This window comes from Lissotriton helveticus, chromosome 12 (assembly GCF_964261635.1).
Source record: "Lissotriton helveticus chromosome 12, aLisHel1.1, whole genome shotgun sequence".
Taxonomy (NCBI): domain Eukaryota; kingdom Metazoa; phylum Chordata; class Amphibia; order Caudata; family Salamandridae; genus Lissotriton; species Lissotriton helveticus.
Window position 1 is genome coordinate 832,192,068 of NC_136073.1, and position 18,694 is coordinate 832,210,761.

Below are 18,694 nucleotides of genomic sequence, written 5' to 3' on the forward strand. Positions count from 1 at the left end.
ATTTTAGTTTGGCCTTCCTCGCTGTACATATGCGCCCAATGGTGCCTACAATTTTGGCTAAAAACCCAGCCCTGGCTCCAAGTCCACTTTGACGCAAGAGGCAGGTTAGTAGCCAGCTGTCAACTTAAAGGTATGTGCACAGTTTGAGGCCTGCAGGAACATGCTTTTCCGTGTACCTCTTCACAATCAGAGCTTGGGCGCGCGCTTGCTGCAGTTGTTCTCAATTAATTATGCAAATGAGGTGATCGCTTAATAGAAAGGGAATGTTTCTGCTTCGAACGTGTACTTCCGGTCAGTTTGTCAAGGTTTGAAGGGCAGCAGGGGATGTAACTCTACTGAGTAAGTGGCAGTCTGTTGCAACTTTTATCGTCTACTTAAAAAGTGCATGTTTTTAAATCGGTAAACAATTCTCACCAACACCACCTGACATTGGAAGGCATCCAATAGGAAAGTGTTCTTTAAATATTGCATATAAAAGTCTCCTTTATTTATTAATGAAATCGTTTTTTCACCCATGTGTCCCGCGCTCTACTGTAAGCGAGAGTACATTTTTAGTTTGTAATAACGGAACTTATTTTAATTTAGTATGCACGGAGCTGGCCCCGAGGGCAATGCTTGTTGATTTAGCACCAGTGAGCTGACTTGTTGACGCTGCAAAACACCCAAGGCCTCCATTTCAGTTCAAACTGCCTCGCCGGGCCTCGTTCAAACATTGATGCAAAAACGGGGTTCAAAAACTTTTTTTGTATGCAACTTTATTGCCACGTGTTACTTAAGGCGTTTTATTCCTTTCTGAAAGTGCTGTTGGAAAAAAAGTGATCTGTTCGGGCAGTGCCGACAGCTGTATATGAAACTGTGTTTTTCGTGCTTAGTTTTTAAATTTTCGGCGTTTTGCGTTGTTTTCCCTCCCACGCTAAAAACCTAAGGTAAATTTAAGCACAACATCAGAGCCAACACAAATTGCCACTTGTTCCTGAAAGAAACTATGCCACATTTAGCTATAGACGAAAAAACATGGTCTGTGTGTAAACGACAGCCGCCAGTCCCGGCTTCCCTACTTGAAGAAACTGTGTGATCCTAGACAACTGTTCTATTTCATTCGCCTCGATTTTCTGTATTATGAGCTACAAGAGCACCTTGAAATAAGAGATATGAATGCGCGCTGTGCAAATCCTCGTGTTTGGTTTACTAAACTGTAAGGTATTTACATGTATATTCGTAACAAAGGCCAGAGACTGGCTTTACATGATCTCTGAATTCACCAAGGGCATTGTTGCCAGGGTGGGGAATGGATGCATGTTTCAAAATGAATGTTTGAGAAGTATTACTTTAACAACATGCCTTTCAGTACAGTTATACAATCTGATGTACTAAGGTGCAAACAGTATAGTAATTAATGAAATGCCCTTTTTAGTATTTTGAAGAGCTTTTATCATGTGTTTACATGTTTGTGGAACACCTTCTTTAAAATCGAGGTGTTTCTAAAGATAAGTGGGTCGGGAGGACGCCTTCTTTGCTTCTCTTCCTTCAATTAATGTAAATAACAGCTTTCTGAATATGAATACTAAGTAAACCTCAGCCCAGGGCCAGGGGGCGCATGTAAAACCTACAGAGACTTGCTGGAGGGAAGAAGTCTGGTAAATAATGGAACCTGCGGGTTGTGGTGTGGTGACACAAAAATCTGCTGTTATACCCATATTGATGCCAATAATTTCAGCTGGGTGCAGTTTATCACACATGTCCACTTGTAATCCATGCATTGTCGGAATATATTGGGTGCAATAAATATCTCTCCCTTTTCTGAGACAACTGTCATCAGGGACAAAGTGTTCAAAGGCTAAGAGGTTCTGTACCTGTGAGACACCCCACTCAGTATTTCCACATTCTGTAAGCTTCTCTCCCTGTGTGGGTCTGTGCCCAAAATGTCTCACCATTTGGTTTCTATGCAAAAGCATCCCTCAAGCTGTCAGTCCATGTGCTGCTCTACCTTTCCTGTGCTCCTTGTGCTCTCAGCCCAAGCCTTGCAGTCCCCCTCTAGCCCCCAGACTCATTGTGCTGTTGCCAAACTAGCCCCCCCGCCCCCCACCTCTCAGAAGGCTCCGCACGCTTGTGGGTCCTCACCCGCTAGGCTCCTTGGACTGTTGGCCTATGTGGCTTTGCCGGGGCCACTGCGTTGTCTGTCCACTTTGGCACTCTTCTACCCAGGCTGCTTGCGTTGTCTGCGGTTGCCAGCCCCCTCCTGCCAAGGCTTCTCAAGCTGTGGCCTCTCACCGCTCTGGTTCCTCACCTTGTGGGCCCCTGCCTACAGGTGCTTAATTTGTAAAGAGATAAGTGGCAGGGCCCTCTTCAGGTGGCCACCTCTGTCTGAACCATCCATTGCCCCGGTCAGTGCGGCCATCACAGCACCTACACAACTACTAATCATCACACTGCTACAAGTGTGACAATTCAGACTGTTCGAGGCCCCCAAAGCTGGAAGAATGTCTTGGGCGGCAGGTATTAGTAGTTTTTAATGTATATTGAACTAGCAGCCCGTCCTGACCTTGTCCGGGAGCAATCAGGCTTCCCCGACCCCCGCCTGCGCCAACATTGGCCAGCAGCCCGGGCCCCCGTCCGCCCCGGCCCTGACACTGTCCTCCGGAGGCTTACCTCACACAATTATGCCAGAGGCCCAGTGTTGCAGTGGTGGCCAGCAGCAGGGCCTTAGGCACTGGGGAGCTTTCTGGGTAAGTGGGGCTCAGGCGCTCTGTTTGCAGGGAGGCGAGGATGAGCAGAGGTTGCAGGGATAAGAGTAGGAGTTGACAGAGTATGGAGTGGCTTGCGGGAGTCAGGAGCTTGAGCACAATTATGCCAGAGGGTCCCCGGCCTGTTCCGACCCCCGCCTGCCCCGACATTGTCCCCCGGAGCCTTACCTCAGCCACCGCTCCTCAGTTCAGTGCTCCTCACCGCTCCGCTGCTGCTCACCGCCTGTGTGCCGCTCGTCAGTGCTTGTCCACCGCTCAGCCGCCACTCCTCAGTTCAGTGCTCCTCGCCGGTCCGCTGCTGCTCACCGCCTGTGTGCCGCTCGTCAGTGCTCCTCCCCCGCGCCATGTCCGCCGCTCCTCCTCGCGCTCCTGGACGACGTCAGCACGCAGGTCACGGCCGGCGCTACTTCGAGGGGACTACTTTTTTTTTAAATGTAAATTTTTTAAATATAACGTATGTTTTTAAATTTATATAGCCTATGTCCATCTGCACACCCTGAGGATTCCAACGATGTATCGGGTGTGTGGATTGGCGCTGTGGTTCCCGAGTTTACCCGCCTCAAAGCCTCAAAGTTCTTCCTTTATAATAGTAGTATAGATTAATAAAACAACGGTTGTTCTGCTTCTCTCTAAATCACACGAACAGCACCACCATGTGGCAGCTATGATAACTGGCAGTGTTGACAATTAATTGCCAGTGCTGAGCACCGGAAACCACCAGCTCAAGTTAAGCTCTGCTCCCTACCCACCCAGCCCAGGCTCCCCTACCTGCACTGAGGGGGCCATGCCTGCACCTCCAGGCTGCTTGGGCTCTCTGACCATGTCCGCCTGCTCCCGACCCAGATTTCTGTGCTGTACTGAAATAGCATTTATATATCACTTCCTACCCGTGACAAGGGACTGCAATGCTTTTCGGAAAATACCACACTACTTGGGAGGATGTTAGCAGTCAATCTATTGGTTATTGGGACTATTGAAATGAAATGGAATGAAATGAAATGAAAAGGGGTTTTATTAAGCGCGACTGCTGCCCTTAGGCGTCCAAGCGCTAGAAAAGAAGGAATTGTGCCTCAAGAAGCAACAGCTTGGAAAGGAGTTCATTTGGTGAAGAGGAAGGTTTTAAGCTGTTTGCGGAAAGATAGCAAGTTGGAATTCGATCTTAGATGTACAGGAAGTGAATTCCACAGCTTAGCCGCGTTGAGCGAAAAGGATCTTCCTCCTGCTCTTGATCTTTTGATCCGGGGGACTACAGCTAAAAAAGCGTGGGTAGAGCGAAGTTGTTTGCTGGGGCAGTAAGGGGAGAGGAGGGAGTGGTTGATCTTGGGACAGGTTCTCCAAAAGGCTTGATGGGACACGCATAGGGCTTTGAATTTTACTCTCTCCCTAACGGGGAGCCAATGTAGAGTTCTCAACCCGGATTCTATTGATGCTCTACGTGGGATCTGCAGCAGCGTGCGTGCAGCGCAGTTCTGGACCCGCTGGAGTTTTTGCAGCACATATTCCGGTGCCCCCAGGTACAGGGCGTTGCTAAAATCGAGTCGGGATTGTATTAGGCCCTGTATCACAATCTGTCTGGCTTCAAAAGGCAGGAGTGGAAGGATTTTTATGAGCATCCTGATGAGCCTGAAGCAGATTGCAGATGTTTTTGTTGCTTGGGTTTTGAGAGTTAGAGATTTGTCCAGCCAAACCCCTAGACTTTTTATGTTCTCTTTCGGAGTAGGTGGTGTGCCCAGGCTGGTGGGCCATAAGCGCTCGATGGTGGGCAGCGCTGAGGGACCGAGTAGCATAAGCTCGGTTTTCCCGTTGAGCTTAAGAGAGGATGTCGTCATCCATCTCCTGACCTCTTCCATGCATGCCGCCAGGTTGGTCTGTGCCATCTCGCTGTTCTTCTGTGCAAGGGATACCACTAACTGAGTATCGTCCGCATATGTAATGATCTTCATGTCATATGGACGGACGATCTCAGCCAGTGGTCCCATGTACACATTGAACCGCGTGGGGCTCAGCGATGAGCCCTGCGGTACCCCACAGTTCAAAGGCTTGCTTATGGAGGTGGAATCTCCCTCAAAGGCTTGGAAAGTCCTTCCACTCCGGAAGGATCCCAACCAGGCCAGAGCATCCCCGGACACTCCTAAATTGGAGAGTCGACACAGCAGAGTTTTGTGACATACCGTGCGAATGCAGCACTCAGATCGAGGAGGATAACTGCCACTGATCCGCCTCGATCCAAAATCCGCCTGGCTTCTTCTGTCACGGCTAACTAGGCCGTTTCCGTCCCATGTTTGGGGCGGAACCCTGTCTGCGAGGCATCGAGTAGATGGTTGTACTCGAGAAACCTTGTTAGGTGGAGGTTGATGTGTTTTTCCAGGATCTTACTCTCCCAAGGCAGCAGGGAGATGGGGCGGTAATTATTGAGGTTGTTAGGGTCCAGGTTGGGCTTTTTCAGGAGTGCTCTCACCATGGCTTTCTTCCAGAAGGGTGGAACGCTGCTTTTTATTAGGGAGTTGTTAAGCAACTCCATAAGAGTGGGGAGAATGACTTGGCTGGCGGCAACCATGGTACGGGGTGGAGCTGGGTCGCAGGGAGAGCCTGACTTTACTTGAAGTGTTAGGAGTTCCAAAGACTCTAGGTCTAGCAAAGGAAGTAATTCAGAATTATTGGGGGAGAGAGCTCTGCTTCCAATAAGGGCTGGGGAACCTCAGTGGGGGGTTCCGGGGATGGGCTAGCGAATGTGACATAGATTTTATTTATTTTCTGATAAAAAATTCAGCTAGATCATTACAGCACGCGGTGGGGTTGTCATTAGGAGCTGTGGGTGGGGGGAGCTTAGTGAGGCGTTTAACTATTTGATAGATTTCTCTCTGTTTTGATCTAGCCATCATTATTTGTCCATTGTAGTAAGTGGATTGTGACGTTTTTATTTCAAGTTTATAGGCTCTGATAGCTTCACTATAGATAACTTTGTCTGTGGTGGCATATTCCAGGCGCCACTTCCCTTAGAGCTACTTACAGTAGTGCTTTTTCATTCTGAGCTCCTCGGAGTACCATGGGGCAGTAACCCGTAGCCTTTTTAAGCTGATTTCCCGGATGGGGAGTATGGAATCAAGGGACTTCAGAATCCAATTATCAAAATTCACATTGTCAGATGAGGGGTCCTGTGAGAAAGAGGGTCTTGAGTCTGCCAAGGAGCTAGACCACTGTTCTAAAGGAAGCCTAGACCAACTCCTCATTTTTCGCGGAGATGGAGTACGCCAGACGGGTTTGTAAGTGGACCAGATGAGGGGAATTAAAAAGTGGTCGGTCCATGGAAGACGAGTAATGGGGGCTACCTTGAGCTCAGCGCAGTTGCTGAACACAGGGTCCAGCAAATGCCCTTTAATGTGCGTGGGGGTTTGGACAAGTTGTTCTAACTGAACTGCGGCCAAGCTCGCGGTTAGCTCTTTTGCTGTACTATCTGAGCTGTTATCGAAATGAATGTTAAAATCGCCCAGCAGCGTAAAGTTAGAGGGGGAAATAACCAGTTCTGCTGCTATTGATGGCAGTGTTGTATGGAATTGGTTCAGAGGGCCTTGGGGGTGGTATATGAGGGTTCCTGTAAAGCTCTCATGAGGGGTAAGCTTGAGGGAAAAAGACATGCTTTCGCAGTTGGGGACAGTATCCGGGGTGCAATAGCACTGATATAGGTCTTTGTAGACAATTGCAATTCCCCCGCCCTTCCCCTGTGCCCGGTCTCTGCGTGTAATCTGATAACCAGAGGGAAGAGCTTGTATAAGATCAGGGTCGGAGTCGGGGGTCAACCAGGTTTCGGTTAAAAAGACTGCGTCTGGCGCAAATTCCTCTAGTATTAGTGAAATTTCCATGCTATGCTTTGGCAGATATCTGCAGTTTAGAAGAAACATAGTGAAGTCCTGTAAGTCAGTTCTTTCTTGGGCAATGTTGAGCCTCGTCTTACAATGTGAGCAAAGGGTGGGTAAATCAAGGGGGTGATATGGATGGCAGCCTCTGTTTTCTAAAGGGGGCCTTAGATAGTGAAGGGTGCCTGAGCTGTATACCTTCCTTGGTGTATTGAAAGGACCAGGAGTTGTGGCCCCTTGCCCCGGTCGGGCGCGGACGGGCGCAGACGGGCTTGCCTTTAGCGCGCCTTCGGCGTGCATACGGCGCGCCCGCTGCGCGGACGGGGTAGACACATCGTTTAAGAGGGAGCAGCGGCGTGGCGTGGCCGAGTGGCAGTGGGCGTGGCCTGAGTCGAGGGCTTCCCTCGTATTGGCGGCAATCCCGCGGCAGCGTTAATATCGGCTGCGCGGAGCAAAGGTGAGTGTCTCAGGCGAGGGTAGTCACAGTGAGGGTTAAAAAAGCAGAACACACAGAAATTTTTTAAAATAACAATACTCCCGGCTTCCGCCTCGAGTCAATTCCTACTAAGACGCGCTGGAGGTCTGGTGCGGTTTATATAGTCAGGAGGGGCGTGGCCGAGCGGCAGTGGGCGTGGCCCGAGTCGAGGGCTTCCCTCGTAATGGCGGCAATCCCGCGGCAGCGTTCATATCGGCTGCGCGGAGCAAAGGTGAGTGTTCTTACCCTTACCCTAAAGACTATTCTTTTACTTTCAAAGAAAACTCTCCATGCATTTACTCCAGCTTCTTTGTTGTACATTAATGACGTAGCAGTGACATTAGAGGGGAGGATGTGAGAAACTTAATGAAATGAATAGCTATTGTTAGGTTGCCGGGATATGTTTTTTATATTCCACTGAAAAACCATGCTCTTGCAGAAAGTACCGAGATGAGCCACTTCAGCCGGGATATTAGTTTATTTGGTTGAGGGGGAAAAAATTGTATGTATATATAATTATTCATGTAAAAGGACTGGAGTTGGGGCATTCAAAATAAATATGGGAGAAAAAAATAAGTTTAAATCCAGGCTATTTTATTTTCATGCAGGGTTTTAGGAATATAGCAGGGAGCTTTTGCACAGCATGCAGTCTGTGGATATAAACCTGTAGACAAAAACACCTTTTAAATTGTACTGTCCATGAATGTGGCTTTGTGTCGTGATACCTGGCTCTTCGACCACTAGCTGCAGCTCCCCCCCCCTCCCTCCCCCCCCCGCGCCTTGAGACCCTAATGGGTAAGCAGTGCGCTTTACAAATTCCCTGATTGATTGATTGATACAACAGTCTTTCTCGAGACAACACTTTAACTTTTATGAGGTGCCAAACACTTGCCTCCCCCCACCCCCAAAAGCAACCCAAGTGCTTGCTTACACCCTTTTACGAGTGACTGTCAAGCAGTGGCATTTAAGCATATCCCAGTACCCGACACCAAAATTGAGAAATCGCTTTTGCGTATCACCTCGCTTGCAAACCCAGAAAAGCCACCCACCCGTGTGTATAGATTTCGGCAACTGTGGCTCCCATTCCCAGACACTGACAAAAATAATATTAGTAGCCCTCAATGCATTTCAGTGAACATAAGTAGCTCTCAGTGCAGAAAAGGTTGGAGACCCCTGTGGGAAATCCTCTCACCCTTACCAGGTTCCTTGTGCTGTGCCCAGAGGATGAAGTGAGCAGGGACTATTGGGAACAATGTTCCCAAGCTTTTGTAATTTTATCAAAACAGTTCCCATACTTCTTGTCAAAAAACAACCATTCCTGTTTGGTCAATGACGGTCTTGAGTCTCAAGTTCAAAATAAAGTAAGGGGGGGGGTTCCACTACTGTGAAGATTAGTTTAATTTGCTTTTGTTTTACATTGAAGGTGCATGTGTATGTTTTTGTTATTTTTTAAAGTTTTTAAAATATATACACTGTTCCCTTTAGGTGAAAGTCTTTCAATATAGTTGTCAAATATTGTGTTCTTACTAGTTACACGTTTGATCCTGGCTTTGCTCTCACTGATCTGCCCCCATTGTGTTCAGGATCACAGTTCCCATGCTTTTTTTATGCACTCTCTGGCTCACATATTGTGCCCAAGATCCACGTGCCATAGCCGGCCCGCCGACCCTGCCCAGGTTACTCGCGTTGTGGGACCTCCTGCTTCAGATAATCACTCTGCAGACCCCTCCTGCTCAAGCTTCTTACCCTGTAGACACCCCCTCTTGTCTCCACCCTTCCCACTCATGCTTTTCTCGCTGTGTATCCCCTCCCCAACCACCCTCTGTGATGTCGGCCCACCGCCCTTCTCTGTGGCCCTCAGACCATCCCTACCTAGGTTCCTTGACTTTTTGGCCACCAGCCCCCCTGCCCTGACTCCTTGTGCTCTGGGCCCCTGGACACACGTTTGTGGTATTGCACCCCTCCCCAAACCACGGAGCCTCCTCACCAGAATCCCCCATCCATGGGCCCCCCTAACCCAGACGGCTCTGAGCCCCCACCTGACCCATTCGAGCAATGGCCAAGCACCAATTGTAGATTGTGTGGGTGGTCACATGAAACTTTATTGCACATAGCGTGTCCGTGCCCTATACTGCTCAACATATGTAGCATTTTTTTAGTAACCCTTATTTCTTAAAGCCCGGGTAAGATCGGCTCGTTGGACTTATGATCTTATGCCTATCAAGCTAGTCGATTCCCCTGCTATGCCAATTTATAAAGTTTTTGGCCATTGCTGAAAAACAGTTGGGGTCAGCAGTCTAGGGGGTGCCTTAAAGAATTAAGTATCAACAAGAGCGTTTCTAAGGTACTTTCTGTATGATACAGTGCCAATTTTGCCGCCATGGCAATTTGTTTCAAATGCGATTGGGGAAAACCCAGATCTTTTTTCCTTATATTATCTGCACAATATGGATATCATAGTTTGTTTATGCAATGGATTTTATTATGTATAAATCTTTTGAAATGAGTCGGTCTTAGACAATCGGCCTTTGGAATATACCCCACCCTGCATAACCTGTATTTTGCATTTTGTTTTTACACAGGTGGCGTTGAAATGTATTTTATAGCTGAAGTTATTTTGAAAACTTTGATGCATGTCATAGCTTATTTGCACAATGAGGATATTATGAATGATTTAGCGATTATGCTGCTATGGTATTCTGCTTCAAGCGATATCTTGAAACTGCACTTTTTTTTGCCTATTTGCACAATGGAATTTATTTGGTATAAGATCAATGAATTGGGTCAGTTTTTAATAATAGGTGTTAATTTTGCTGTTATGGCAATTAGTCCCAACTGTGATTGTTAAAAAGTCCAGTAGTACTTTTGCAGTTGTTATAGACCTTATGGACTATACAGCCCTGTCCGTGTAATGTGATTTATTTTTAGAAACTCTATGAATCGGACTGGTTGCAGGTTTTAGATTTAAGACATATAGATATATTATTCACTCTATTTGTAATTGATATCCATTGTTTAATGAATTTGGAACAGTGTTTTCTTTTGTATAAGTTTTAACCCCTTGCATGCTGCCACGATTCTGTGCCTGTGTGGCAAAATCGCGAGTGGGCGGGTTTATGACTGCCCCCAGCCGTCATCAGCACACGAGCGCCGTAGTGCATGACGGATGGGGGCCGTCATCAGCATGCAAGGGGTTAAATGTTTTACTTGTAATGACTTTTGATAATGAAGCAATAAAGATCTACTACTACCATTCCACCAAGACTCCTCTGGAAATGTATCCACCACATGACCAATCCTGCCCAGGGTCCTCTCGCTAGGAGCCCACCACGCCCATGCTCCTCTGGCTGGGGTGGCCCAGGACCACTCCTGCCAAGACCCCTTATCTGTGTGCTCCTTGCCCGGTTCACCCCACCATACTCTCCGCCCAGCCCTTTTGCGCTGTGGTTCCCACCCCAGACCCTTTCCGTCTAGTCTTCCTGTGCTGTGGCCCACGGATGCACCCTACCCAGACTACTTGCAATGTTGAATCCCCCAGACACTCCCTGCCTAGGCTTTTTGCAGCGTGGGCCTTCCTGCTCTGGCTGTGGGGCCCGACCCACCGCACCCCGCCCAGGCTCCTCTGGCTTTGCACCTCCACCCACTCCGGCCCGCCCAGGCTCCTCTAGCTGTGGGGCTTCTACAACCTACCCCATCTTCTGAAACTCCCCACATTGTGCCAAAGTTCCATACGTTTTTTGTGTTCACACACATTTTACAGTCTTTTCATTGCAGTTCTCTCTAATACCGTCCATATCACACTTCATCGACTTTGTATATCTAACACTTTCACTTGAACGAGGCTCTTTCTTCAATGTAACCTTCCCTTGTCTTCAGGGACCATCATGTCCTCAGTGGAGTCCTTGCCTCTAAGGCTCGGCTCCCACAAGAGTGTGCGCAGCACTCCAGTTCAAGTTCAGGCGAGACTCTACTATGGAACAGACACCCATCAGGGCCACCATTTTGGAGAAAGGAACCCGCCTTCATTCCACCTGGCACAGGACAGCCATGGCAGCAGTTTTGAGGGGTAGGTCATCGTTCACTTGTTTCTATCGCTGTAAAATGAACCCAACATGTAGCTATCCTTTTCAGAAGATGGCAATCTATAACTTTCTACTGTGATTCAGTCTAGAACTAACACTTGTAACAAACTTCTTTGCCCATTCTTTATTCCCATTTTGTCCTATCTACTTCTCTACTTTACCCTTTACTTATAATATACTCTCTCCTATGTCACCCTGACTTGGCATTCTTCAAGGCGCGGCCTGTCCGCCATCCTGAACATGTCCATAGGTTCATCTTTCTACACCTCTTCTCAATCTATCTGTCCATTCATAACAGGATACCTCCTCTTTCTCACCTTGCTCCTCCTTTCATCAGAAGGATCTTCCTTTATTACTCTTTTCTACCATTAATGTGAGGTTGGCTCTTCTATACCAGTCTCACGCCCACTCCTTACCCAATGCACTCATTCATTGATCATACACTTGCCCCCTTCTCATCCGAATCCTCTCTACTTTTCATCCTACTCTGTCTAGTCCTTCACAGTAACCTGTTTTTCCTTCTCGCATTGTCGCTAAACAATGGTACACTAAAATATTTATTTTGGTCCATAATTTAGATAATTGGGTGAAGTACATGAAGTAAAATCGACCACTTGGTCTAATTTTAGAATCTTTAAATGGTTTAAAAAAACATGTAGTACTTGGCAAATTTTATTGTTTACAAACCAATGTTCAATCATTTTGGCAACAAAAGAGGGGTTGGAAATACTTGACCTAATCCTTACCCATGTAAATTTATCTAAGGATTCAGTGTAATCTTTTTTCATGCTGGAATTGCAAAAGGGAACCAACATGATGTGTTGCAGTGGTATTGGGCCTCATGGACCGAGGCAGAATGATTCCTTAGTTACTGCAAGTTTTAGCAATTTGTAAATGGATCCCTCTTACCGTGGACAACACGCTGAGAATGCACCTGCTTTATTGAAATTCTTGGATCAATGTTTAATAACCACTGGGAATATATTTGGCGATCATTCCCTATCTAGTCATTATAAGGCCTCCTTGACTCTGCAGTCCAGTTAATTCTTGTTTTTTATTCTATAGGAGTTTTTTTTACCTCAGCGAAACCTTTGACGAGGACTCCTTGGAGATTGACTGTGGGTTACCGGATTCAAATCTGATTAAAAAGTTGGTTTCCCAAGTGGAGTTCTACCTTTCCGATGAAAATTTAACAAGAGATGCCTTCCTTCTGAAGCACGTACAGAAAAACAAAATGGGATTTGTCAGCATCAAGCTTTTAACTTCTTTTAAGAAGGTAAGTAAAGATAAGTAATGATGATAACAATCTTACAGTATGAGTAAGTGTGGGTTAGTGAACATATAAGACGCCTACAAAAAAATGACGTAGAACATGAAAGGGGAATTAAGGATATTTATAAATCTGTCCAGCATGAATGATTGTTTAGTAGCCTGTCATTCATAGACAGCGGTTCAAAGGTTGGTGCCTGTGTAGGGTTGAGGGAAGCAGTTCTACCGGCAGTGGACATTATTGTTGTATATCAGCAGGAAAATAACACGATTCCTTTAATCTAATCTTTGATTTACTTCTAGTTTTTAGTTGAATAGTAGCATTCCTATTTTTAAAGATGTCGTCGGGTTTCGTGTCTGTCTCCTCAGTATTTCAATTTATTTAATGTACTTTTCATGGCCGGCGTCCAAGTATAGCATTATATGCTGATATATTTATTCACAGTAAAGTTGTAACTGAAGATAAACAAAAACAAGCGTTTGCAATGCAATAGGTCTCGCATTTACAAGAGTTTGAGCTATTGGGTCTGTAAATGACTGCCTTTAATATATGTGTTGTTTATAAAACAGATACATAAAAGACGTTGTCATTTACAATGCCAATAGCTTAAACTCTTACAGATGCGAGACTTAATGTATTGCAAATGTGTTCGGCGCGCATTCTGTACAAATTTAAATAAAAAAACAATGAAATTAAAAAAAAGCAAATCTTTTGATCAGAAACACTCCCAGTTTTCGTCTCATCACACATCTCTTGGACATCCTTCACCAGCACCTTTCACTTATTTGCTCTTATTTTTATGTTATTCAGTAAGGCTTCCATGCCTTTTGAGGTGAATAATTGGCAAGAGATGCAGTAGTCAGTGAGTTTTATAATCTCTAGTGTCTTCATCAATAGTACTGCTAAAAGAATAAGAAGCACCCATCCCTGTACAGCTCCAATAGTGGAAAGCAGGCAAAGACTCAGACACGTATAACAAGTGGTGTATGTAGTGTGATACTTTGAAAATTGATCAATTTGCATCCATAAACAATTACTTATCTCCAAGGTCTGACAGTCACCGAGAGGGCTAGACCCTTATCTTTGTTTCACAAAGTCAGCTCTGGAGGTGAGGATGGGCTCTTTACACCACCCAGCAGTGCCCTCATACTGGAATTTAGAATTAAAAAATATCATCAGCCTTATGCTGAACGCCCAAGTTAGCGTACTAAACAAACTCCAGACCTTACAGAATGCTGCTGTACGCCTGATAACAGATACACCTAAGTTCGCATCGGTGGCTCAGGACCTGGCAAAACTTCACTGGTTGCCAGTGCGGAAACGAATTACCTTCAAGGCACTCTGGGTGGTCTTTAAAGCAGTGCACGATCTGGGCCCTAGATGCATGAAGGAACTATTCTTCTGGTACAAACCGGCAAGATCTCTTAGATCTGGTCAGCAGGCATTGGTTTCGGTCCCTAGAGTCAAGAAAGCTAGATGGGGAGGCAGGAGCTTCTCCCTAGGAGCTGCAGTAGCCTGGAACAAGCTTCCCCTCTACATTAGACAATTGCCCGATCTCTTATCCTTCAGAAAGGCACTGAAGACTTGGCTCTTCACCCATTAAAGCACCGACCTACACACACCTGTTCATTCTGCTAGCGCCAGGACACCTCCGGGTAACAGTGCGCTCTAGAAATGTAAAAAAATAAATAAATCATGACCATCTCTCACAGACACTATTTTTAGAGAGAGTCTTCTGCCTGCAGTAGCAGGCAGGACAAAGCTATTTTAGAAAATAGTGCTCGGAGGCTGTAATTAAAGCCTACCGAGTTACAATACACTTAACAGGGATTGTCGCCATGATAGGTTACAAAATGAGACCGGACGGTACTAAGGAGGCACTGCCGAGTGTATTGACGAATGAACAGCCACAGTTTACAGTGGACCACGACACAAGCAAATGAAAAATGTGGGCGAAGCTTCATGTCCCAACCTGAAAACAGCATGCCTCGTAGAGCAGCGCATGAACTGCCCACGCTTGACCTAAAAATCAAGGGAATGGTTATGTTAAAATGAAAATAAAGGTATCAATAACTTGATTAAGTTGTTTGGAGATTAAGATGCTAGGTTCCAGGACAACGAAGAATGAATATATTATCCATCACAAACTTCCAATCAATAGGATTAATTGCTGTTCTTATTGGTATAGGTTATTGCCGCAAGCTTGTGATTGGTTTTTGTGCTTCTTTTTTGAAAAAATCGTATTTACCTATTGGTTGGAAGACCGGTGCAAGGATTTGAAGGCATATTGAGGGCACTAGATGTATCGATCCGCTCAGATAAGGAGGGCACAAGTTAAGTTTTTGACATTGAATTCTTACACTATTTTCCCAGTGATCGGATGTTGGGCAGCTAAAAGTGAAAAGGGCATGCTGTTAATTCCCTTCGATAAATATTGAGAGCAAGGGCATCAGCAAGGTAAACTTAAAGTATCTTTTTCTGGGGCTATATACGAATGAAGGTGGACGAGTGATGCCGTTTTCTGCTGCACGTGCAGGATTGTTCGGAATGTTTCTTTCTCTAGGAATAGCTGTGGTTACAAAGGGTTACAAAGCAGTTGGAATCTTACTGCATTTATTGATTTATAAACAACAAAAAATCCTTCCCATTCCCCACACTTGAGCACCCACCTTTTTTGCACGTTCCCTTGGAGCAACCACTCAGAATTTTGTTGTTGAATTTTTTGTTGTTTAACAATCAATACATGCAGTAAGATTCCAACTGCTTTTTCAATTAGGATGGAATAAACTACGTTACTAAGGATATCTTTGGCTGTTGCACATTATTCTCTTATTAGTTTTAAATACTATGAGCAGACATTACGTGCGCTCAAAAATTGATATGATATCATTGATTTATATTGCATAAAGGAAGGTTTAGGACCATTGTTTTCTGCATCGAACTGAGCCCAGGTCTAGGACTGTTATTGGGTCGCCCCATTTTTGTAATGGCCTCCTCTCTCCATAGCCCCCCCCCCTTCTCACGTGTATTTGATTTAGCACCTCTCCTACCTGTGTAGGGTGTCAGAACTTTACATCACACTCCTAGAGACCATGAGATATTGTGTGTAAATCCGTGTATAGAAAATGTTACATAAGACAAAAGGGACGACCGGGTGTAGGCCTTAGAGTGCTTGGTCTGGAGAAGCACAAACTCAGGATTCAAAATGTAACTTGGTGTTTAGGGTTGGTTTAACTAATAAGAATTGATTTCTACCCAAACTAACCCTTTTTGACAACATTAGGATGATGAGAGACTGGGGAAAACATAATATTATTATTATCCTGCAGTTTGCATGCAGCAATTTGGACGTTCAAGCATATTGTCCTACATTAGGGTTGTAACTTATGAACTGCAATCAACAAAAGAATCTGACAAAAGCATGAACTCACTGAACTATGTACATAAAATACTGTTCTGGGATCTGCATAGTACACATTTTTTGCAGCGGAGTGCAGATTAACCCTCTGCCCTACCTTAGATGAGGCAAAGCTGCCACTAGACAAAACTCTGATCTCTCGCGAGCAGGAACATTAATCACTAGAAATATCGTAACCCTTTTAATGTTGCTGAAAACTGCTGAATATACAAGGGACTCAGCAATGGGAGATTTGTAAACATTAACATTTTAAAACACAGGGATGATGAAAATGAATGGTGAGTGGAGACTGCTGACTTATTTTTGTGTTTTTTTTTTTTTGTGGTTTTTTTTTTTAGTGAGAGCTGATATTGTAGCACTGCTACAGAACCAGCTCCCAGTAACACAACTGGCTCGACACACTTCCAGCCTCCTGGGGAAATGCACGATGCCCGGTATAGCCGGTCCGACCTTGCTCCTTATTGCATTCCTCATGTTTATAGCTACAATATGGTATTATGTTTACAGGGTTTGCACCATTTCCATGTTTAAGCGCTTTTAGAATCCTTTCTTGACTCCGTATTTGCCTTATATTTTAAGATGAATTGAATGCTGAAAGATTTGTTTTCCTTTTTTAGGTCAAATATCTGACTCGCGACTGGAGAACAACTCTATATGCCCTGAACTTTTCAGATAATTTGGAGGTTAATGAAGAGGGGACAAAAGTCAGAAGAAAGTCTCCAGTTCCGGAGTCTCTTCTCGGGTTAGCTCCAACCAAGCTTCTCCTAGCCTGGGATTTTGTTCTGCAAGATCATGCTCCGAACAGTCTTGTTCAGAACACTACCATAGAAATAGTCACCAAGATATTCTCTCCTTATGGTGCCATTGTTTCTATACGTGTCTTGAAACCCGGGAAAGAGGTTCCTTCTTATGTGAAAAAATATTTAGCAAAATTCCCAGAGCTGAACATCAAGAGCTGTGCTTTAATTGAATATGAAAGCCTTGAAAGTGCCATAAAAGCTCATGAAGAACTAAGTAGAAATCAATGTTCAACCAATGGTGTCAGTATCAAAGTTGTGCTTCTCAATGAAAGAGGTGTCCGAAAGAAAAATGGAGAGGAAAAGGAAGAACTTGAAGACGCTGGGTTTGTGGATAAGAAACCTACGAAGAAGCAGACCAGAGCTGCTGACCAACTGCAGCATGCTGTCGAAGACCTTTCACTCTACAGTTCTTCTGAGTCAGACAGTGCACCAGCTTCTCCTGTTTTCACTAGTAGATGCTTATCCGCTTCAGCCTTCACTAATGGTATTGTTTGCAGTCCAGCCATATTTAAACCAGTTTCATTCAGCAGCCCCCGTTCAAGTCCCCTCTTGACCCGCAAGCTCTTTGCCCATTCCCACTACCCTTCTCCCTTGGCTGTGGAGCAAGTAAATCGAGGATTTTCCACCCATGGCACAAGCCCTGAAATGCAGAAGTTCACAGACTACTCCTCCGATAGTGGGATAAGTTCTGGAAGCCCATGGGTTAAACAACGAAAAGCCGCTGCGTATAGCAAGCTCATGGAAAAAAAGCCTTCAGGAGGTACATCTTCGTCCTTTCTTCCCTCTGGAGTAATTCGTCTACCACATGGACCAGATGGTTCCAAGGGTTTCCACAACAGTATTGGAAGGGGCAAATTAGTGCTACGACACTGAATTTTATTTTCTGTAATCACCCGATAGCACTATAATACTGATCAAGATTATCCAAGGAACAGTTTGGGAGGTGTCCGTGTATGACCAACAGAGAGCCATGCAAGATTGTAGCAACTCTTCTCATGGTCCGATAGAGGCTCACATTGGGTCTTGCTTGTAATGGATTCTAAGATTGAGAAGAGTGTATGGGGGTTGCTGTTTAACTTGCCTTCTTACACCTTGTTCTTACAGGCATGAGGATTTATATTTGCAAAGGCATGTTTTCTATTTGTTTGAGGATCCATACAGATGACAGCCAGATCTCTTCTGTCGGGTGCCATTCATCATAGAGGACGTTCAGACCATATTAAAGCACATATCCCATGCTCCGAAATTCTCTTGTTTGGATTAGCAATACGCACTTCTTCGTAGGTTCATTTTAAGTAAGAAATCAATCTGTATATAAATGGACAATGTGACACAGTACTTTTTTCGGCTGTGTTCTTCCAATCACACTGGATTTGTTAGAAGTTTGCAATTGATAGAAATTGTGATAGTCAAATTGTGGTACTAATTTCACTGAAGCACTTATAAAGGAAATCATGTGCATCTGGTTAAGTAGTAGTAGATGAGTAGGTGTTTGACTTTCACTAATCCAATGCATATGTCAGATATCAAATGTAACATTAATCTGTGTCTATCAGGTTTTATGTCCTGTGATGCAATTGTTTGTATATTTGGATTATACACCTGATAAAATAAAAATCCTGCTAATTCCTTAGTGGATCTTTTAAGACCAAATCTAATACTCCATGGTGCTATCTTGGTGTTAGTTCAGCAGATACCATTAGTGGATCCTCTTTCAAGACCCTTTCTAATACCCCTAGTGATATCCGAGTATTGGGTTGAGAAGGTACTTGCTGCAGCTGGTGTGAGATTTATATAAAATGTAGGTTGGAAAAAAATTACTGTTTGAAATAAAGTTTTGTGAATGATTCATGTTGATGGTGGCTTATTTATTTGTTGAAGGCATAATCGTTCAGATACATTTTAATGTGGATTTCTATCATTTCACCCAAAAGCATGAATTGCAAGAGGCTAGTTTTATTTTCTTACATCTGTCCGAGGCTGAAAAGATCCGGCGGGTCCTCGTGCACAGAAGAGTTTGTGTTACCCCAGCCTCTCTTGGAGATGCGAAG

At 44.9% G+C, this 18,694-nt stretch overlaps 1 protein-coding gene across 1 annotated transcript; it reads left to right on the plus strand.

Moving 5' to 3' along the window:
• Nucleotides 1–206: 206 nt before the first annotated feature.
• On the plus strand, nucleotides 207–18,492 carry LOC144799825 (la-related protein 6-like). The gene is made up of 4 exons (XM_078671394.1): nucleotides 207–339; nucleotides 10,950–11,139; nucleotides 12,221–12,431; nucleotides 16,461–18,492. The coding sequence occupies exons 2-4, from the start codon at nucleotides 10,958–10,960 to the stop codon at nucleotides 17,514–17,516; spliced, it is 1,449 nt and encodes a 482-aa protein (XP_078527520.1). The 5' UTR covers nucleotides 207–339; nucleotides 10,950–10,957; the 3' UTR covers nucleotides 17,517–18,492.
• The last annotated feature ends 202 nt before the right edge of the window (nucleotides 18,493–18,694 follow it).